This window comes from Lissotriton vulgaris, chromosome 5 (genome assembly GCF_964263255.1).
Source record: "Lissotriton vulgaris chromosome 5, aLisVul1.2, whole genome shotgun sequence".
NCBI lineage: Eukaryota > Metazoa > Chordata > Amphibia > Caudata > Salamandridae > Lissotriton > Lissotriton vulgaris.
The window spans coordinates 1,797,316,999-1,797,340,552 of NC_141693.1; the positions used below are offsets into that span (position 1 = coordinate 1,797,316,999).

Consider the following 23,554-nt stretch of genomic DNA (forward strand, 5'->3'; position numbering starts at 1 on the left):
ATTGTAATGGAGGGAGGCACCAAGCAGCAGGATTGTAATAAGAAGCATAAAGATAGGGTGCTCTCACCAATATCTCTTGACCGCTTGATATTGTCTTCTAAAGCTGAGACCCGTTTAGGGTACCAGAGACCCACCCATATGCGGTAAGGCCCCGGATGAAAAGGGTAGAGACACTGAAAGTATAGAGGGATTTACATTCCTGCTGGGAAGGAACAAGCAGGAATTTGGCTGGTGACTCAGGTGTGCACCTGGGGAGTTTTCTGAAAGAGGATATGGCTGCCAGACAGAATAAACACCCTGTAATCACTAAGCGAAGCGGATCTTCTGTTCTCTTTACTGGAGGACCTGGCCTGGCAGTATAGGCTGGACTGTTCCCATGAGGCACAGGGTCAAGACTGATTTGCAAATGGCTGGGTCTGAACTGGGGTGGCGAAGTGAGCTAAAGAACAATGATGCATTCAACTCAGACTAGTGACTCGGGTGAGGGTCTGAAAAGTTTCAGCGCTCCGTCCATCATCTCCTTGTGTTTGCTTTCTTTGCCCTAAGTTGGCAGGGTATACCCAGACCCTTGCTTACTTTGCCACTGTATTCAAGCTAGCCTAGCTGATGAGGGGTGTTAACCTGAAACCGATCCCATGATGCTAGTTTCCAGTCCAGGGAGGACCTGGCCTGGCAGTTCGGGCTGGCCTGGCAGTTCGGGTTAGACAGTTCCCATGAGGCACAGGATCAAGACTGATTTGCATATGGCTGGGTCTGAACTGGGGTGGCAAAGTGAACTAAAAAACGATGATGGATTCAACCTAGATCTGTGACTGGGGGTGAGTGTCTGAAAAGTTTCAGTGCTCCATACATCATCTCCTTGTGTTTGCACTTTACTGGACCCCCACAGAAATTGACAAACATTTATAACCTACTTACAAGTTATGAAATAAGAAATAATTGCAGCAATCGCCGACCTTGCCAAGTACTGCAGCTAATAGGAGACGGAGTACCAGCAAGAGAAAAGAATATCTGAAACAGGAAGAAGAAGACAAACATCTGTACGCTTGGAACCTAGAGACATCTTGGTGAATCCTGGCTCCTTCCCTCTGTAAGACAAGATTCTCAAGGAGGCAAGAAAATAGATGTGATACCGTTTAGGGACAATGGCTCTGTGTTGTACCAAGAACTCCGGGTATTTTTAATAAAAGAAGAACCCTGATACGGATCACCATTATATGGAAAAGCTTCCAAAATACAATACAAGTGGCCTTTTCCGTTTTCTCTGTGGTTTCAAGTAAACTCAAAGACATTCCTGGAAGAAGGACAACAGGAGCTGAAGATGAGAGAAGAGGAATGCTCAGCCATAAGGCAAAAAAATTCAGCCTCAATGCAGAAACCTAGTGGTCGCTGGAAAAGACCCAGGGGTTTTAGGAAGAAAACCATTAAGAGTAACAATGGCCCTTGGACAACCTTAGCAGAGGACCAAGGAGAAGGAATCCACTGGAGGGCTGGATATGGTAGGACAGGGTAGCCCTGTTGCCTGTTGCCTGCTGGGACTTCGGCCTACAGCTGGGGTCTTTAAAGTAACAAAGTGTTAACAGTATTGAGGCTGGGAAAGATAATGAAGGTATAATTGGCCAAAGAGGACGATTCATCATCACAGCTAGGTTGTTTCTAGTCCCTGCCTTCTGGGAATGCACAAAGTCGGAATTATTGATATTTGGCTTGTTGGGAGAAGGGGTTTTCATGGGAGCAGGAAGGGTTCAGGCACCAGGGTTTAATGTACTTTAATAATCATGTGAAACAAAGAGGGAATATAGCTTCCGGATCAGTCCCGGTAAAGCACGGGTACGTGCTGCCTGATATTTTGGCTCCGATTGGTGCCTGCGTCCTGGCGTCTTCCAAACAATCCTGGGGGCCCTATTGAAGTTTGACTATCTTATTTTCCCCTATAAACCCACATTGGCGTCATACCCGACCGTAACTTTGATTAGCTTGCATTTTTACTCTTGATTGAATATTCGTTCTGCCAAGAATTAGCATACCCTACCGGGTTGGAATTATCACCGGCTTTGGTATATTACAGTTTTGGATTCAGCCACAGAGCCCTGAAGAGTTGTAGAACACGGTATCTCTGACGAAACACGTGTCGGCTGGCAGTGTGTTTTTTGTGTTTGATAACCGATTAAAAAAAACAAAGATCTCAATATTGGATTGGTTCCATTTGCTTTCAACATTTGTCTACATGATGTATTATCTTGTATGAGTGTGCAGGACTATTGCTATATGTAATTGTGCTTGGTTCTCCTTCACAGATTAAGGGATTTTTAGGGTCTCCCCTACCTGACTGCACCATGCTTAATTCTTTTTTCACGTATAGTTGGCGTAAATACTGTTTGAGCGCCATCATTTCCTGTCTACGAAAACCCTGTTTGATCTACCCTTATTTACATAATGACTAAGGAGAGTGGGAGTCACTAAAGATGAATCTGTTACAATGCTTACTTTATTTATTTAGGTACTCCCAGTAGAACTTCCTCTGGATGAGATCTCTTCCTTACAAGCATCAATTGACACCTTTATGTGGTAGGGTAAGAAACTAAGGGGATCTAGGAAAGTTTTGAGGGCACACGAGTTCCAAAGGACTGGGCTTTCCAAATTTTCTTAAATATCATCATGTAGCCCAGCTGTGCATAGTATTAAAATGGTCAGTTCGATAAAGCAACTAGCACTGATTTCATATTGGAGCCACATTGGTGGAAAATCTATAGCCAGGTCTAGCCCTAAAATGATGTACGTTTTTAGATGTGGCAAGACTGAGACTGAACGCTGGAGATGAAGCGACAAAGGGATACTGTCTCACTACCTTCCCATCGCCCTACACCCTGTTGTTTTATAACCCAGACTTCACTTCAGGGATGGAGGGAGATCGGTTTGGCAAGCGGAGGGGCAGAGACCATAGAACATTGAGGGTAAGTATAAATTCTCACTAGATGAATCAGAGAGATTACACTATTTTTAATTAAGGCAATTGTTACTATCCCAAGAGAACAGGGGGGAGCCCTCAGGGATGGCAACTTGATTGGAAACACTTTTCTCCATGTTCTTGTCGACAAAGGGTTTGACACCAAATAAATATTGCCTTCTGTTGGACGTGAGTGGAGCAGTTGAGTGTGTATGTATACCTAAATAGGATTTATTTTTAGATAAAAGCATTATGCTCCCCAGATGTTGTGTGAAGATATCCCCAAGTTGATCCAGAGCATTCAGAGCAGAGAAACAATGTACAAAGTTATGTTTCACTAGTATTTGACCCTGAACAAATTGAAACACATGTAAGGCAATGTGATGGGTAAATGTTGGAGAGGCTGCAGGATGCCATGCATAGGGATGAACTGCACGTCTGATGATGCAAATCTGTATAAAAGGAACCCTGAGGTGCCTTGAACCATCAGATCCAGACATTATAATTCTGAGCTTGAAGCCAATATACTTAGTACGTGTCATCAAAAAGTGATTGGATAATACGGGTGAATATATATCTAGCTGCTAACAATTGATTTCTGTCTGCTGGAAAAGTATCCCCCAAAACTCAGGAGTGGACAGGGACGTTGTGGTAGGTGCTGGGCCATGGAACAGTTGACATGGAATTTACAGGAGAAGGGAAGCAAATTTGTGAAACTGCGATAATCACACTTGGATTGTCTGAATTAGGGTTCACAAACTCTGGCATGCCTTAGATCATTACAGCATCTTCACTAGATAGATACTTAGAATCAAGAGGCACTAGTTGGGTAGATCAGGACCTAATGTAGATTTTATTGAAAACCACAAGTCCGACAGATGTCAGAAGAGGATAGACTGATGAGAGAAGAGAAACCTGTAATATCGCAAGAGCTTAGTAGTGGTATTGTACTCTGGGGCTAATTGCGCTAAGCTTATTTAAAAGGCCATATAATCTGTTTGAACCATTTTGTACTGAGGCAGAAACTAAAAATACCATTCTACACACATTCTGCCAACTACAGAATAGCTAATAAAGCAAGCTGGATCTACACAAAACTTACTTTAATTATTAATCTATGAGAAAATTAGTAAAAACCAATGTTCTACACTTGAAACTTCATAAGCCGCAAAACTAAAAATACCTCAATTATTTCTCCGCTCAAAATGTAATAGAATAGGGACCAAACAGTGCTCAAAACCTTGCAAGTACAAATCTGCCAAATTAAACCTTCATACACAGAACCTACGCTTTGCAAACCATGTATTACAGATTATCTATTCTTATATTGTGATGTTACCAAATTGCATCTCGGTTTGTACTGACTTACCTTCGTCTTCCCTAACGAAGAGCAACAGAAAGTAAAAAATTAGGAACTAAATCAAATGCCAACATTGCTGCAACTTGTGTGCAAACTTTCATCAAATTCGGCACAAATTCTTTTTTTTCAGAACAAAATTTTATTGAGTTGTTGAAAAGTTGCATGACAAGCACAGCGCCCGAGAACCGGAGAAGCTGTGAGCATTAAAGTGATAATTACAGTGTAGGTAATTCAAACAACTATTTAAATGAAAATAGCTACTCTACATCCCCCCTCCCCTCTCACCCCACCGAAGCCCCCCTCCCCCCACCTGCACAGCGACTAAGCAGTCCGTAAGTAAAAGGCACATCAAGTAACATGTAGTGTGTACACCCCATCACCCGGGTTCAGTGTCTAAAGTTCGTTCTTCAGGGTCATCTCGTGGTGGCGGTTCCAGCCACAGTCCTCTATATTCTGCCCACCTCTTCCAAATATTATAATGTTTCCGGGGGCAGCCCCTGGCTTCGAAGATCGGGCGCTCCAGTCCCATATAAAAGTTGAGTCCCCTTTTCCACGCTCCCAACAGGGGGGCCCTGGGGTCTTTCCAGGCTCGGCCACATCCTTCTTGGCCACAGTGAGGCCCAACAACAGCAAGTGTCTTTTGTATATATTGCCCCCTTCTTGTTCCAGTACATGAAGGAGACCCAGCTGTGGCGTGCGGGGGAGTTCCCAACCTAACACTTCATCCAGGCAGTCCCACACTCCTGACCAAAACCTCTGTAGGCCACCACACGACCATATTTTATGTAGAAATGTGCCCCTCTCTCTGCCACATCTCAAACAATCTGGGGACGCTATCATGCCCGCCCTCCACAGTCGTTCCCTGGTATAGTAGGCCCTATGTAAATATTTGAACTGAATGAAGCGCAGGCGTACTGCAATGGCCGCTCCTCTCGGAGCCTCAAGCGCCTCTCTCCAGTCTTCCTCCTCAAATGCACCCAAATCATTCTCCCACTTGGCCCGCAGAGTGTCTAGGGAAGTTGAACAATGTGTAACTAGTGTTTGGTAAATAGATGATATCTTTTTACTTTCCAATTCCCCCATAAATACCTTGGCCTCCAGAGGGCTAAACTCGGGCAAGGAGTCAAGGCCTTTTAAGGTGGGCGTAATAGCATGTCGGAACTGTAAATATCGAAAGAACTGGGTCCGGGGCATGTCATACTCGTCCCGCATCTCCTGGAACGACTTAAGGGTCGTGCCCTTGACGACGTGGCCTATGGCCGGGACGCCAATCACGTCCCAGCCACGGAACCCCTGTAGGGACATCAATGCCGGTAGTTGCCCATTCTGCCACAATGGGGTTTCCCTCGTTAGCCTGTTCCACCAACCAATGCGGCGGAGTGCTCCGCGCCATATATGAAACACTATTTGAGTGACCACCGGAAGCTTCTTCCTCCTAACTGCCTAATAGAGTAGGACATGTAGCGTGTCAGGATCCATTCGGTACCTCTCTAGGGCATAGGCCGGATCACCTCGATCCCCATACCACCACTCATTTAGTATTAATAGGTGAGAAGCTTGATAATAGGACAGGATGTCTGACGTTGCTAGGCCGCCACAATATGTGGAAAGGAAACATGTGTGGAGCGCCACTCTCGCTGCTCCCCCAGCCCAGAGAAAGTGACTGAGTGCCGAATTTACTTGCCTGAACCATTGCGGTGGAATCGGGTATGGATGGTTTTGTAATTGGTATAAAAGACGTGGGAGGGCTACCATTTTAAATATGGCTGATCGGCCGTAAACATTCAGGGGCATGCGGGACCACGTAGTCATGTCCGAGCGGACACGCTCCCATATGGGTACAACATTGCGCGTCCAGGAGACCCCACGCAAGTCTGTCAGGAACACTCCCAAATATTTAAAGCCTCCCGTCGCTTCTTGCAATGCCGCCGCCCAGGATCCTAGGCCACGACGCTCCCCCAGAACCCACAGCACTGACTTACGCAGGTTTAAGTGGAGGCCGGACACCTCCCCAAAAATTTGCATGATATCGAGGACCCGTGGCCCAGATCTGTTCAGGTCTGTAAGAAAAAATAGGACGTCGTCAGCATAGAGTGCAATTCTATCAGAGGGTCCCGCTCTCCACTCAATGCCCCTCATCTGTGCGTCGATTCGGACCCATGCCGCCAATGGTTCCATAGCCAGGGCAAATAGATAGGGCGAGAGGGGGCATCCTTGCCTGGTGCCCCGCCCTATGGAGAAGGAATCGGACACTGCCCCAGCCACTCTCACTGACGCTGTTAGATCCGTGTACAATAGCTGTAGGTATGATAAAAAGTGGGGTCCCAGATTCAGATGGGACAGGAGTGCACGGAGATAGACCCAACTCACCGAGTCAAAGGCCCTATCTATGTCGGCCAGTAGAAGAGCCGCAGGAATCCCTGCTGCACGGGCCGCCTCCACTGCCACATGTGCGCACCTAATATTATGTTGTGTTGCCCTATGGGGCATAAATCCGGCCTGGTCCGGGTAGACAAGGTCAGTGATGTATGGGAGAAGGCGATTAGCCAGCACCTTTGCCAATATTTTCGCTTCGGTATTCAATAATGAGATTGGCCTATAGGACTCGGGTCGGTCAGGAGGTCTCCCCGGCTTGCAGAAGACTACTATTTCAGCATGTTGCCAGTCTCTCTGGAGTCGGCCACACTCTCTAGCTGCCTCTAACGCCCTGCCATAATACGCACCTAATTGGAGGTGGAATTTCTTTAAAAATCCGCAAGGGAACCCATTGGGTCCGGGAGCCTTGCCCACGTTCAATTCCCCGAGGGCGGTAGCCAGCTCCTCCGCCGACAAAGGGAGTTCAAGGCGAGCCCGCCCTTCATCCGAGATTGATCGTGGCAGGAGATCAGCCAAGAATTTGTCAATGTCTTCTGCCGAGAGAAGCTCTCGGGGGGCGTATTGGGCCTCATAATACCGTGCAAAGCCGGCCGCTAGGTCCGTCGGGCCGTCATGGGCGTTCCCCTCTCATCCCGAAGACATGGCAAGGACTGCGCGTGAAAAGTGCTTTGGCAGAGTCTGTATAGCATCGAGCTGGATTTGTCGCCCCACTGGTAGATCCTACTCTGAATCGCCAACCACAGCTGTCGAGCCTCACCTGACAGCAAGGAGGCATACGACTGCTGCGCCAGCAGTAATTGTCTCACATCCTCTTCACACCCGTCAGCGTGACATTTTCTTTCTTGGTCACTGACTCGATCCGCGGCCCTCACTATATTTTCCCTGCGTGTCTTGCGGGCTGCCGCACACCAAGTAATGTCCACCCCGCGGAGCGTGGGCTTCAGTGCCTCCCAGAGGGTCATGTCATCTGTATCAAAATTGTCATTATCACTCCAGTAGTGAGCAATAGCCTCCCTCATGTGGGTCTGATAGTCTTCTTGTTGTAGATGCCACGTGGAGAGGCGCCATCTGAACGGCTGCCGTCTCCTATAAAGAAGTAGGTCAATCGCTACCGGCGAGTGGTCCGATACGCCACGCGGTAGTATGGTCGTGACATCCACACTCCCAACCCAGGCATGGGGGACAAATAAGTAATCTATTCTGGAGAAGGACTTATGTACTGCTGAGACATATGTGTATTCACGAAGATGGGTGTGTTGGTGTCGCCATGCATCTACCCACCCCATCCCTCTCACCATGCCATTCAGTTTAGTAGGTGCATCCGACAGCACCCCATCCCCCAGTCTGTGTCGATCCATCCGTGCATTCATCACATCATTCCAGTCCCCACCTACCACCGCCATAACATCTGGTATCTCGGCCCACACACTAAACAATTTTTCTATAAGGGCACCCTGCAGCGGAGGTGGGGCGTAAACACTCCCGAAGACAAATTCGGCACAAATTTTGACAATAATTATGGATACAAGATTGAAAGAGCTAAACAAGAGAACATGCAGACGTATTTCAACAGTTACATGTTTCTCCTTTTTTTTTATAACGTTAGTGGATAACTGAGAGATACAGATTCCAGACAATTTAGTTCAGAGCATGCTCTATAACCACAGTAAAATATCAGAACTCCCTTTCACTTACTACGATCAATCTCCTGCAAGCTTTTCAGGATGTATCTGGTTGGATCTGCTGGTCTGACCTTCTTTTCTTTGATCCACTTATGCTCCAAGATCTTGCGGTCTCGTTCACGGGCATAGATGGGCTTCTGCTGGCGCCAGAAGTTGGTCCGCGTATCCAGGTAAGTGATGCCGCTCATGATCAGATCTTTAAGCCTAACCCCGCCTCTTACGTTGCCTTTCACCAGGTCTACAATAATGATTAAAACACAGTGATTCACAAGCATGGCTCTAGATCAGCCAAGTACAAAATGAGTTTCAGTTAACTAAGCAAAATAATATTTAGTTAATTGTGTTGGTATATTCCTCCAACAAATTGCAAATCAGTTAGATGACTCTATTCAGTTATTTTTTTATCATTTCCTTTATTTTTAAATATGATGGAACAATGGATGGTAGCCTTAATTGAGCCTGGGAATTGCATTCATTTAATGTGAAAATTAATCGAGTGTGGTGTCAACTGAATCATCAAGTAATGGTGGCACAGAAGGCACACAGCCTCATTCTGAAAACATGGGAGATTAAACTCATCCATGTGTCTTCAGGTCAGAGTTGTAACCCAAGTTGCAGGACAAGCTTGCCACTACACTGATTTGGCAGTGTGCCACAGCCTTGTCAAAGAGGGACTGCTTTTTCGCATGTTTACCAAAGCATAAGACATTGTTTACACTTATGCAATGTGTATAGAAGGCAAAAAATGATTTCTGCTGACTTTAAATTGATCTGAAAACATCAGCTTTGTTTACATTGACCGAAAACTGCCATCAAATAACATGGACTTCATTGTTATTGGTACAATGGATATTTAAATATGCTAACTAGTGAAGATTCCTAGCCCCTACTACAGATTTAGAATTCTCCCTACCTGTGTCCTAGTATGTAGGAAGCAATCACAAAGTCAACTTTGAAGGAAAGTGATAGACTGTTGCCTAAAATGGATCTGATGCTATGTTCTGGTAAATTTGTATTGCAGATCACCAGTGGTTCTCCAGGGGTTCCTAGCAATAACCAAGGAATTGAAACTATAATTTCGCTACATCCCCTTTTACAGGTAGCCACATGTTCTGAGAAAATGGATCTAATCTTGTGCTTCCCAAGCCCAACAAACAAGCATTTGTGAGAAGGAGACAGGATGGGTCTGGAACCAAAGGATAGTTCTGGGAAATAATAGAACTAGTTGGGGTTAATTAGATGAAGAATTATAACCTTCATCGTTGAGTAGCGTCTCCAGGTATGCCTTATCAATGTAGAGCTCTCCAAGAAGCTGCCGAATCTTCTTTTCTTTTTTCTCCATCTCTTCCTTCTCCAGTTGCAGCTGCCTGAAATCTTTCTTCACGTCTTTTTTTATGGGTTTGACTGGAATCTTCATTTGTGCTTGCTTACTCTGGTTGATGAATACAAAGAAAAATGTAATTGCAATTGTTAGGTTATGGTTTCCTACAACACATAAGCTAACACTTCTGCAATATGCTTAAACGTTTCTATATTTGTTTCTGACTGGGAAGTGGTAGTGTGGCACTTCAATTACAACTCTTGGGGTATTGTGGAGATGAGGAAAATTGCAAAACGTTTGAAAATGTTTGAGCGGATAGGTGGGCTGCAGCACTGGTGTCACAGGTAGGGTATGGTTAAACAGGGGACCTGGTGATTGTGCCCTTAGTAGGTAAATAAATATACTTGACCACCATATGGTAAAAGTAATATTTCTCACAGTACTGCTGGGAGACAAATATGGATGTTCCTTTTATGTACTGCTCCTTTCATGAACTCAGCTTGTATGACTGCAAGTCACTCAGGCCAGGAAAATGTTGACAGGGGTGGGAGAAATAAGGATAAGGTAATATCGTGACAACGGATAGTTTGTACTGTGGATACTTATTTAGGGGTCTGCCAGCAATCGGGTGCTACTCGGCATAAATTGTGATAATCAGAGCCTTTTACCACAGGTGTTCTGGAACTTAACCTTACTATTGAGACCAAAACTGATCTTCGGGTATAACCTTTTAACACCTGACGTACAGTCCAAGGTGTTCTCATGGAGGCGAGTTGAGTTAGAGACTCAGCAATCATCAAAATTCTGATAACAATTAATAAATCAGCAATCGCCAGTGGTCTCTAAAAGAACATTACTTTAATACCACCACATTATGCATTCACTGTACATAAGCAATATACCCATTGTAAATTAGTAACTAGGGTAATTTGTGAGACAGACTAAATTATTTTGTATGGATAGGTCTTATCCGGTAATGTTAACATGCCCTTGGTCATTCAAGGGAAATTTCTGCGGAGTTCTCTATGAGGGACAGGGTGGAGGATTATTACTTTCAGTCCCCAAAAAAGCGGTTGTTATCCCCCACCCCACCTTCGGGATCACATTGAGACACTACCTTTCTGTCCCAGGTGTTGGTTCACACAGGCTGGGCTGGGCCTGCAATTTGTTGTTGGCTGGCAGCTTTGCGGCTCACAGCCTTGCAGGACCCACTGAGTTGGACCTGTAGCTGATGCTAGTTGTGGCACATCATACATGCACCAATGTATATTTGGTCAGGGGATCATAGGCAGCACTAGTACTATGGGTGGAGTGGCTCTGCGGCGGTTACTTAGCTCACAGTCAGGGGAGTTCTACTCCATGAGGTCGTCCTCGAGCCCAGGCAATGCCCCACAACCAGTTAGGATGATTGAATTTTCTAGAACAGACTTGCACCAACCAAGGTGATATACTTTGAACTTTCCGGTTCTTTGTGCTACTCGCACTACAAATACCAGGATGCAGAGGGGCGATCCGGTGGAGAGGCCAGCAGTGTCACGCTCATCTTTGTTTCTAAAGTTAGGAGCCTACTCCAGGTGCAATGGTGAGGCACACAACAGCCTATACCCATGGCTGTGAACAGGGACTGGCTTCTTTCCTGGTGCACCACAGTATGGTGTAACCACTGACAGTGGTGGCAAAGCAATGAGAGCTCTTGCTGCTAGGCTTTAGCTTTCATTAGTGAAATCACCCACTAAAAACGTTGTGGATTTTAAAGAAAGCCCCTAGATATTGGGCACTTGTAGGAGCACTCACATGACCCTACAAGGGCCCATGCAATGCCCCTCCTCAGCAGTCGGTGAGCTCCTTCACCTCAAGGCAAGTGAGAAGCAGTTTCTCACTTGAAAACAGAATCTCCTGGCAGGCTGTCAAACTTCCCCAGAATCTGGTCCCAAATCTGGCATGGGGAGTTGGTGGTGGATAACTCTAACCATGGAGCAGAGAACTGTTCCTCGGCCACTGGTTTGGCACTCTGAGTTCCAGTAGTGAAACATCGGCACTCTGGCTGAAAGGTCATGCCCTATCTTAATACTAAAGTTGCAGAGAGTAGTTGTGTATTAATGGAGCTGGCTTTCAGACCCATTCTGGGCAGTTCTGCTCTTTTACTTCTTCCATTCAGATTGTTCCAGCCAAGTCTTTGTCACAAGGTGCTTGCAGCCATGCATCACAAGAGTCCCAAAACAAAGGTACAAAAGAAATCGAGGTTGTCTAACCTACTTACCTGATAACTTGTGGGAGACAGCTCTTGCAATGAATAAGAAGACATAAAATGGCAGGTAACCTACTACAAAGGATTCCTGGAATGTCATGGAGAAGCCATGTAATTCACATCTGTTGTCTGGCCTGTCTCCAACCCGCCCTCTCAGGCTCTACTTTAAAAAGGTGGGAGATAGACAACTTTCCCTAACAGGACCAGGGAAAAGTCCTTCCTTGTCTCTAAACACTATTGCGGCTTCCACTGTCAGTGCTGTAACGTCCAGAGAGTGGTCGTTAGTCATGGTAGAAAGAGGATGCACCTGATTTTTTCATTGAGACCTCAGAGCACTCAATCTGTATCACAAGAATATCTCCAGCATTCATGCATGATCATCATGTGCACTGAGGCAAGGGTCAAAAAGCTACAGCTTACTATGGTCAATTTGAGACAGGGGCGAAAGCAGGGGACCTTTCTCTATTCCAACTTGCACTGACGCAGCAGAAGCAATACAGAATCTAAAAGACAGCCAAAGAGGGGCGTAGCCTGCAGCCAAAATGAAATGGCACTCGACGAGTGAGCCCCGAGACTGGGCCTCTCTTCCGGACTCTCCAGTGTGTCCAAAGACGATGGAGGCATTCCATGCCGGTGGCGATTAAATCGCTCTCGGCATACAGTGTAAAGCAACTGGGTACATGGGCCGCTCCCTAGAGCTCCCTAGAGCTTGGGGAAGAGGCACTGCCCTGGAGGGCTGAGTGAGTGACAGCAGCCATCTTGGGCCTAGGCTGGCTCCAATAGCACCGAAACGAGGCTGTGCTTGAGTAGAGAGAACACCCACAGACCTTACGGCCTCTTGCAGCTGGTTAAGAAGTGCTCATACCCTGTGTACGCATAAGCCTGGTGGTGTGAGTGAGCGTGGTAGAGTGCGCGCATGACCCTGGGGCCCCTCCTGAGAGGAAGGCAGTGGCTATATTTCTGCAGGAGATAGATTTCATGCCCCGCAATCTGGTGAAATTCCATGGCACAGCCTCATTCACCGTCCTTGGCTAGCTTTGGGGGTCTGCACAAAACTGGCACTTTGTGGATTGTACTCCCCAGCAAGACCACAGAAAGCGTACAACCGAGGAAGGGTTTGAGCCTGGCAGTTTCCAATTAGAGAGGATCATCTGATTTTGCAGTTCAATGCTGAAAGGGCTTGAAACCAAGAACCCCAAGAGGGAAGGACTGAGCTTGGCTGTTCCATATTAGTGCACATTGGTAGCTGTACGATTTGGGATGACGTGGCAGTTTAACACCTATAGGGCTCGAAACCAGGGTCCTAGCTTATAAAAAAACGATCTTGATGTAAAACTTACATTTCCATCTGCTGCCCCCTCCCCCTCCCACACGAAAGAGCCCAAGACACTATGGTGGTGATAAGGGGTAATGGGGGTGCCCCCTTAACGAGACAGGACCTGTAGTCCCATCTCGGTCACCTCCACAACAAACAACATGATAACAACCCAAATGCAAGCTTTGAAATCTGGGTTGGCAGATGTCTCAAAGGAAATCCATTCATTGGGTGAGACAGTATCCACCAATGAGGATGGTACATGAAGCATGATTCAGGACATCGACAAAATTACAAGACTCTGAGGCAAAAATGGAAACTGAAATGTCACACCTGTAGGAGAAATGTCATGATTTGGAGAACAGGTCAAGACAAGATAACATCCATATTAGACATGTTGAGGAGTCTAAGGAGGGAGAAGACATTGTACAGTTCTGCACAGAACTGTTTCGAGCAATCTTGAAAGACGACCATAAGGTGAATATACCTAACATCAGGGGACATCGAGTCAGAGCCCCTAGTCAGATGCAGGCTCAAGACCAAGGGACATGATAGCTAAACTAGATTTGCACACCGGAGGAAGCCCAGGATATTCTAGGTCTGCCGCAGAAGAGGACAACAACCTGGTAGTGACACAGAACAGCGATGGATCCCTAAAGAGATATTTGAGCGGAGAAGCCCAAAGTGACGTGTAGAGCAGCACGTAAATGAGGTACTGATAGACTGTTAACAGCCAAAAGAACGATTTATCATGGCTCGCTCATCTGGCAATTACGTAACGTTATCTGCCCCATGACCCACAATTACCACGGAAAATGGAGACCTTCGGTGGCTTTCAGGGGGGCAATGTACAGAGGCCACTACTGCAGTGTGCTTGTAAGATGACCTTGTGGGTACTTTCATGTGTGCGGTTGGGTTAATGCCCCAGTTACTTACCCGTAATCTTAATTTCTCTGAGTATCCTCTTCCTCGCCACACGTGTTACGAAGTGAGCTTCAGCTCCACACCAGAATTCTCCAAAGCAATTAACATTCTATGCCTCCCATTCCTCCCCAACATGGCCGACCACTGTCACCATTGACATGGTACAAGGGGAGGGTTGACCCACCCCACTTCCAGTAGAACTACCAAGCCCCGAAAAGCAATCACATAAAGCAGACAGTAAAACAGGGAGGGAGGGAGGGATGGGAACTCATGTGGCGAGAAAGTCAATAGTCGGAGTACTGATGATTACTGGTAAGTAACTGGGGCATTACCTCCTCGTAAATCTTCCTCACCACCAGAGTTACAAAGTGAACACATACCCAAGCCCAGCGGCTTCATAAACACTCACAAGAAACCACAGACTACAGGATAATGCAAACACCACGTTTAATCCAAACAACAAATACAGATGGAAAAAAAACAAGGAGACACCCCCCAGCAGGAGTGACAATAAGAGCCGGAAGAGCCAGCCTGGAGAACAGCCTCAGCGAAATCACAGCAGAAGGACCACCCAACACCACCTGGTAGTGATTCATGAACATGTGCGGGAGGACCATGTTGCAGCCCTACAGATATCCTCAGTAGAGAGAGGGCCAGAAGACAGACAAACGTTCGGATAGACCAACCGTGGATCCGGGCAGAAACATCTGATCCCAGGGAATCATAGGCCAGCAGGATCGTCTGCTTAATCCACCTACTCAGGGTGGAGAGAGAAGGCTTATGGCTAGATCGAACAGGGCCAAAAATGTCAAACAGACTATCACATTTGCAAAAGGGCAAAGTCTGTTCCAAATACACTAACACCACCCACTGGACATCCAACAGAGAGAGACCAACATCCACCCCGGACCCAATGATTGGAGGGAAAGTAGGCAGAATGACTTCCCGGGAATGGTTAACAACTGACTGGACATTGGGCAGGAACTTAGGATCGGGGCTCAAAACAATATGGTCTGGCCAGACACGCAAAAAAGGAGGAGACCGCAAAAGAGATCCCAGCTCCCCAATCTGACCAGCAGACACAATGGCCACCAGAAACACCATCTTCATAGTTAAAAATGTAATATCCACAGACCCCAAGGGATCAAACGGAACACCCTGAAGGTGTAGACTAGCCCAAGGCAAAATATTTATCCCCGCTGACATCAAACCTTGCACCCTCTACCATTGATGCACGGGGCATAATCCAAAGCCAGAAGAGAACCCAGGCCCCTCCTCAAGTTTACCCTCCTCCCGGCCGTTAAAGACACTAGCCCCTTGGCCAAGTACAGGTGTTCCCAGATGAACACCAAGGGATCCAGCTGTGACTTTTTGTAGTTGATCAGGAACCCGCGCCTCTCCAGGACATCGCACACCCTCTGGACGTGAATAGTCCACTTAGAAAAAGAAGAGGCAGAGATCAGCCATTCTTCAAGGTACTGAAATATCCAAATCCCCTCCCTGTGGATGATCCCAAACAAGGGTGCTAAAATCTTTGTGAAGACCCTCGGGGCAGAAGACAAACCAAAGGGCAGTACCTGGAATTGGAAGTGTTGAGAGGATGGGTGAATGGGAATGTGGAGGTAGGCATCAAGCAGATACAAGGAAGCCGCTACATCCCACTGATCCAGAAAAGGAAGAATCTCCTGCAGAGCACCTTAAATTTAACATGACTTATAAATGAGTTCACCCTCTTCAAAACCACAACTGGACGGAAGTCCCCAGGAACCTTTCTCACCAGAAAAGGGATGGAGTAGACCCCAAAACCTCTTTGACAGGCCAGAACCGAACAAATGACTCCTTTTCTGAGAAGATCCTGAATGCCTGCAGAAAGCGCCTCCCTCTTTGGTGCGGCTGAAGGCAAGGGAGTATGAATAAAAGAGTCTGGAGGAGGGGAGTCGAAGACAATCGAGTAGCCCTGCCGGACACTTTACAGGGACCACTGATCCAAGACCGATTCTTCCCAAGTTTTTACGAAAGTCAACAATCAACCCCCCACAGGCGACTGGACCTTAGGATCCCCAGGATAGTCAGGACTTGGATGAGTGGGTGGAGTCACCATCCAATTGCTGAAACGGAGATTTGTGGGAGAACAGGGTGCCCAGGCTGCAACCCCTCCCCCGAGAGGGCAAGTTCCCCCTAGGAGCAGTGGATGGACCAAAGGCTCTCTAGGTACCAAAGAACCTCCCTCTAGCAGGACAGACAGGAGCCAACAGCTTCCTATCCTCAGCCGATTTCTTTACTATCTCCTCCAGAGAAGAGCCAAACAACCTGGTCCTCGAACAAGGGATTTTCATAAGAATGGACTTCTGGGCTGCTTCAGCCTTCCAGTCGCGCAACCAGACCTGGTGCCAAGCTTGAATAGCAGCTCCCCCTGCAGTGGCTATGGCCCCTAAGGTATAAAAGGATATATCTGACAACAGTCTTGTCTGCTATTCCATGACAGCCAGGGTAGGCAGTGAGTCAGCTACTTGTTCCATCAGCTCGGCTAGGGATTAAAAATCCTTCAAAAGGGATTGAACTGTGTAGGAGAGGTAGGCAGAAGCTCTGATGGAAAAGTTGGCCACTGCATAAGACCTTTTCACTGCCGCCTCCACTCGTTTGTCGACAGGGTCCCAGGAGGAGGCATCCTCCGAAATGATGGACCCATGAGAAGATAACCCCCATCAGGGAGTCCACCTTCACAGCAGATGGGTAAATCCTTCCCAAAATCCTGAATGGTGTAGCGCTTCGAGAGATAGCGTGGGAAGGACTATTTGTCCATTTTCTGCCACTCATTGTCAATCACCCTCTTTATAGAAGGATGCAAGGGCAGAGATTCAGGCTCCCGTCTCATAAAAAAGTCATCCACCTCCTCCTCCTCCTCCACTGGAGGAACAGAAAAGGCCAGGTTATCCTTAAGTGCTGCAGGACCTCCTTCAGTTCTTGTCCTAGCACATATCTGCCCCAGAGATCCTCCTTCTCCCCCTCAACATCAGCACTGTTGGAAGGCTCCATGTGCTGTTTCTTAGGGGAAGAAGGGCCATTCCGCTCCTTAAAGGCTGCAGCCACAGCAGCCTGAATCACCAATTGAATGGCCAGAAGCGAAGGAGTTTCTGCAGGGGCCTGCGTGCTGGGCCCAGCCTCCACCTCGGGAGCCTCACCAGTATTCATGGCTAGATCCCACAGACAGAAGAAAACCCTAGCGATATGCCATTAAGTAGGAAAATGCAGTTGTGAAACAAACACGACCGAGAGAAGCAACCAGTTGCCAAGCAACGCCATTCCAAACATGGGAAGTCGGCCGGGTGATGCGCCTCCCTTGGGAAAGGCTGGGCAGGCAGGAAGAGGGGGGTCATAAAACCCTCAGATCACCCTACCGCAATGCCGGCACAAAGACGCCTTGTGATTGGAAGGCGCCTTGTGATCACTGCCAGCAGAGACACTGGGCCGCAAGCCACACTGGCGCACCAGATGGCCCCAAGATCAACTCTAAACAGGTAAGAGCTCCGGGACGCCGAGAGAGGACGGGCAGAGCCGATCCTGACAAAAAATTAGCCCGCTGTGCAGGGCCTCCAATTCTGTGTGAGCTTGCTCCGCTGATGCCTCTTATTCTTGTTTTGGTATATTGCGGGGGCTCAAACTGCTGTTGGGTTTTATCAATCCGTCCATTAGGCAGGTTATTGTTCAGCCTCCGTTCTGTCAAGACTGGATTACGGTAGCTCGCTTTATCTGGGGACAAACAAGACTGAAATTCTGAGATTACAGATGGTCCAAAACGCAGTTGCTAGAACTCTCCTTGGCCTCCCTGGAACCTGCTCCTCTACCAGTGCTATTCGTCAGCTACACTGGTTGCCGGTGGCCCGACGTGTAGAGTTTAAGTCTCTCTGCATTGCTTTTAAAATACAGAATTTTTCGTCTCCCGGTATTTTGGCCAACCTGCTTTCATCTTATACACCCACCCGTCAACTCCGCTCAATGGTTTATCATCTGGCGGTTGTTCCCCGGGTAGGGAGGGTGCGTGCTTGGTGGGCACTCCTTCCGCAAACTGGCAGCCAAACTCTGGAATTCTCTTCCTATACATATCCGCTGCCTTAACAACTACCTGGCTTTCCGTAAAACTATTAAAACTCACCTTTTCCCTCCACTATAGGACCTGCTTCGGTTAGTAGCCTCCTAATTTCTGCTATTAGCGCTGGGACGTCCCTTTGCTGGAGCAGCTGTACACTTTATAAAATGGTATAACATATGAGAACAAGAGCGGGGCAAATACAGCGAGCCCGCTTCAGCAGGGCCTCCACCCCGGGCATATGGACCGGCTAATGCACGGCATCGCCCCACTTACCTGTAAACACGCCCTGGAGAATCTGCAGCGCAGAACCAAAAAAACTGGAAGTAGGGTGGGTCGTCCCTCCCCTTGTACCGTGTCAAGGGTGACGGTGGTCAGCCATGTTTGGGAGGGCAGGGAGACATAGAATGTTAATTGCTTTGGAGGGTTCTGGTGTGGAGCTGAAGCTCACTTCGTAACTCTGGTGACGATGAAGACTTACGAGGAGGTAATGTCCTGATGAAGGGTCTCACACAAACCAATGCCTCCGTTTGTATAAGTTTGTATAAGTTGTATAATCAGAGCATGCGTTGAGTTGTTGGGGAGGGTCAGGAGGGAGCAGAGGTCACAGTGCGACTGTTCGTACGAAGGGAATACTCCGTTTCCTCTCATTACAGCTAGGAAACCTGCTGGGGATAAATACAGAGGGAGGGGAGGGTGTACTCTTTCCTATACATCTATATAATTGTTTGCACCCACATGCAACACACACTCCCATTGGCACTGTGGGCAGTGGTGTGGACGACACCCCATGCCACAGAATCAGGTCCTGACAAACCCAACAAATGGTATGTCTAGTATCTTGGAATGTAAAAAGCTTAAATGCCCCCATTAAACGCCACAAGGGTTGGCGACAAATTAAGGAGGCAGAGCTGGAAGTTGTGTGGCTCAAGGAAACACACCTCAAAGCCTCTGACTCACACCTAATGCGAAACAAACTCTAACCCACCCAAATTTTTCCTGCCAGCCGCTCAACAAAGTGCAGAGAAATGGTAGTGATGCACGAGGACTTTCCATGCAAAGTGGTACAAGTCCATGAAGACTGCACTGAGGGTCGTTATATCTACTTGGACGGCCTCCAAAAGGGGAAACCATGCAACATATTCAATGTCTATGTACCTAGTCAAGGGAAGGTTAACTACCAGACCCAGCTTAATAATTAGCTGAATGTCTAGGCACCCACCTCACTGCTATGGGTTGGTTACTTTAATACGTTACCAAACCCTCAGTTGAACAGACATCCAGGGGGATAGGTTTCTACAGGGTGCCATGTTGCCAACGCTTCTACAAACTCTTGAAGAGTTTGGCAAGATAGATCTATGGAGACAAATGCCATCCTGATGCACAAGAGTTTCCCATTTTTTCACACGTCCATAGAGAACACTCCCAAATAGATCTTATGTGGGGGACACCAGACATCCTAGAAAATACACAGATTGTCAAACACAAGGGATTAGTGGTCTCCAACTATGCTCTAATTTAATCTGAGGGGTGGGTCAATATCGATAGGCAATAAAACAACATGGAAATTTGATAAATCCCTGCTAATGGATAGGTTGGCCAGGCAAGCCCTACAGGACATAATAACAATAACAATAAGGAGTATGTCATGGGGGATTTCGCACACATGGGATACGTTAAAGTGGTCTTGCATGGACAGTGCATCACAAGAGTGTTAGACAGTGTATAATATATGGGGATCATAAAGTCTCCCTAGATGCAGATTACTAAATTGCCACAGATCACAATAGAGATACATGCTCCCTACAGCACCAGAGGGAGGTCATTGCTATTAGGGGGAAACTTGAGTTGCTAATTAAAGAGAAGTTGAAAAAAGGGCTACTATGTCTCTGAAAATCTTCTATAAGCAGGCCAACAAAATGGGTGCACTACTAGCACAGCTTCTCAGAAGCCAAACTGTTGCTAGATGCATCCCGGCCCTTCGGGATCAGGGGAACATAATGTCTGACAGCCCCCAGAACCACCTCAAAGCCTTTGATGCTTTTTATGAAGAACTGAATCAAGAGTGGACTATAGATCTTACCAAAGCACAGACCATCATTGAGGAGGCCCGAGTACACACCTTAACAGCAGCAATAGGGCCAAGTTTAAGGAATGAATAAATGATGAAGAGGTCTCAACTGCAATCCTAGCTCTTCAAGCCGATAAATCCCCCAGTCCAGATGACCTCACAAATTGGTTCAATAAGCTTTTCAATGAAACTCTGATCCCACACCTAACTGCCCTCTTTAATTTCTGTCTCTCCTCTCAAGCAGTGTCCCCATCAATGGTAGAGCCACATATAACACAACCCGGCCACAGAATGCAGCTCATATCGACAGATCGCGTTGCAAAATTCAGGTGCAATTTTTTTTACGAAGGTAGACCTCTATCTCACATGTTTCACTTGATAGACCCAGACCAATTTGGGTTTTTCTTGCACCACCAAGCGGCTGACAATATTAGCGAGTGCTACACCTAGTGGAAAAGTCCACCTTTAGATCCATCCCAATTGCTTTTCTGTCACTAGATGCTAAAAAGCATTTAACAGAGTCAATTGGACCTTTCTTTTCAGGGTGCTGGAGGCAATAGGGTTGGGACTCTGCATGCTCACCCGGATAGCAGCAAGTTACCGCTCTTTTGTGTTTGAGTTCTGGATAATGGGGCTAGGTCAAGGGGGATTTCCCTATATCAGGAAACTAGGCTGGGGCTCCCGCTGTCACCGCTATTGTTTGTACTTGCTGTCGAACCTTTGGCAGCAACTATGATGACAGGTGGACATAGAAGGGATGGGCTTTGGCAGGAAGCGACATACTATGCATAGATTTGCGGATGATATCTTCCTCACTGTGACGAGCCCCACATGATTGATCACGAAAGCGATGGAGTTTCTGAGTGCATATGCTCCGATATCTGGGTACAAAGTGAACCTAGATAAGTCGGAAATACAGAGTGTGGGGTTGATGCCAGAGATGTGTGATGAGTTGACTACACTACTCCACATTTGCTGGGCATCAGGGTAGCACCTCAAATACCTGGGAGTGTACATCACCCCATGCTTGCTCCAGCTATATGCAGCCAATTACCCAGGCCTTTTCAACACTATCAAAGCTGACTTGTGGAAATTGCTGTATATCTCTTGGCTGGGAAGGCAGGCTGTAATTAAACAGAATGTCCTTCACCGATTGCTGCACCTTTTTCAGGCACTCCCAGTCAAGGTCCGGGAGAGCAAATTAAAACACCAGCAGAAGCCTATTGACTTCTTTATATGAGGAGGGAAGTGCACAAGAATATCACGGGCTGTGCTGTGAGGGTCCAAACATCAGGGAGGATTAGCACTTGGGGATATTCGCAAATACTATCAAGCAGCCCAGATTTGAGTATTTTGTGAGTGGTCCCTTTATGAAACAGAGTGCCACTGTATGCATATGGAGGCAGCGGTGATGGGACTGGCCCCATGGTCTGTACCATGGCTCCTGAAAGAAGCAAGACTGGCAGGCTGCTATGTATCTGAGATATTGAAACCCTCCTTTGAGATTTAGGATAGCCTCACCAAAACCCCCAAACTGACTGTGTTCCCCTCTCCCTTTACACCTCTGTATGGCAATAAAGACTTCATCCCAGGAATGAAGAGAGGGTTTGTGTAAAAAGTGTACAACATAAGGAGAATCCCCATATAAAATAATGATGCTGTGGCACATCATATCTAAACATTTAATATATGTGCGGCCAGGCTGATGGGTTGGGTTGGAGAGGGTGTGTAAAATCCAAGATGGGGATTTTATTCATGTGTGGGGGGGCATGTTTTTCTGGAATGAGGTCCTCAGTCATATTAGAGGGGTGATAGGCAATCCTTTACGTCCAGACCCGGGAACAAACATCCTGGGCCTTCGCACAGTGGGGATACACTTATTTGACAAAGGGCAACTGGAGATTAATCTTTAACATGATCCTTGCTCAAAACAGCTCTTAGCTCAAAAATGGAAATCGCCCGCAATTCCTACAATATATGAATGGGCACTGATAGCGATGGAGAAACGAACTTGGTGGCTTTGCAACATGATGCATACATTTGATAGCCAATGGCAGCCCATGGTTGACTATGTTGGAGACTATGGGCCAGGCCTAGGGAGACCCAGGTCGCTACGCTTGATCTGGCTTTCGGTTTAATAGGGAGTGTTTGAGCATAATGCAGGCAAGACGATAATAGAACAGTGACTTTGAGATGAGGTGTGGGATTGTGCATTTACACCTTGATATTGCTGTGTGGGGAGTGTTTGTGAGGAATGCATAGACTTTTTGTGTGGGATTGGACAGACGATGGGGTGGAGGTTGAAGTTAGGTTTCCTTTTTCCTCATTAATAAAAGGAATGTCCTGTTATAATGGGCCGTCTGCCTAAGGTTTTTACCTGTACTTGCTCATATGCGTAGCGGACCTTGTCTTGATTGTAATAAATCGAGATATTTCAATAAAATATCGTTGTACAAAAAAAAAGAAGAAAAGACAGACTTAAATCTGTATCACTTCATCTCACATGGACCACGCCACCTTGGAACTCGTTGGGCCCACAATTCAGGAGGCTTCCAAGTATGGCAGCAGTCAGGAAAAATAAACAACAACATACGTCTTAAAAGAGGCCTCTGGATCCCCTTCAAAACCTTTGCTACTACTTTCCCTACCTCCAAAAACGACTTGGTCTCGGTAGTACAGAGAGAGACAATTAAAGAAGCCCAGACCTGAGTAATTATCAGGCGATCCCTGGTATAGTATTGTGATGGCCCCCCAAGGATCACATGATACTGTTGCTTTGTTTCAGGTATGTTTATTGCTCTTTGCGGGACAGCTCACCATGCGTCCTACCTCTGGCCCTCGTCCCCTGGAATGTTTCCTCCCCTGCCCCTTGACCGGATGAGGTGTCCGGTGTCCCCTCCCCACATCCTTGACCCCATGGGCCCTAGTGCCCACTGTCTGGGCATGACATCTCCCCCTTTGTTGCAAACAAACATTTTTCGTGACGCGGCCTGTGGTCACTATTGGTGAGTGCTGATGGAGAGAGAGAGAGAGAGAGAGAGAGAGAGAGAGAGAGAGAGAGAGAGAGAGAGAGAGAGAGAGATTGAGATCCTCAAAGACCCTCGTCACATTGCATCTCTTCAATCAGTCTCTGTGGTTTCTTGCACGTTCTTCTCGGTCATGTTTCTCTGTCGTCCCCTTGTACATTTTCTTCCTCCTTCATTGCCTCCGGCATTGGTGCCGG

At 47.0% G+C, this 23,554-nt stretch overlaps 1 protein-coding gene across 1 annotated transcript in view; it reads right to left on the bottom strand.

Moving 5' to 3' along the window:
- ODAD4 (outer dynein arm docking complex subunit 4) overlaps positions 1–23,554 on the bottom strand; it is a 109,684-nt gene that overhangs the window by 63,806 nt on the left and 22,324 nt on the right. Inside the window, exons 5-6 of the mRNA XM_086920493.1 lie at positions 9,620–9,797; positions 8,379–8,603 (exon numbers count right to left, since the gene is read on the bottom strand). Of these exons, the coding sequence (XP_086776619.1) occupies positions 8,379–8,603; positions 9,620–9,797 (403 nt within the window). The remainder of the gene's footprint in view (positions 1–8,378; positions 8,604–9,619; positions 9,798–23,554) is intronic.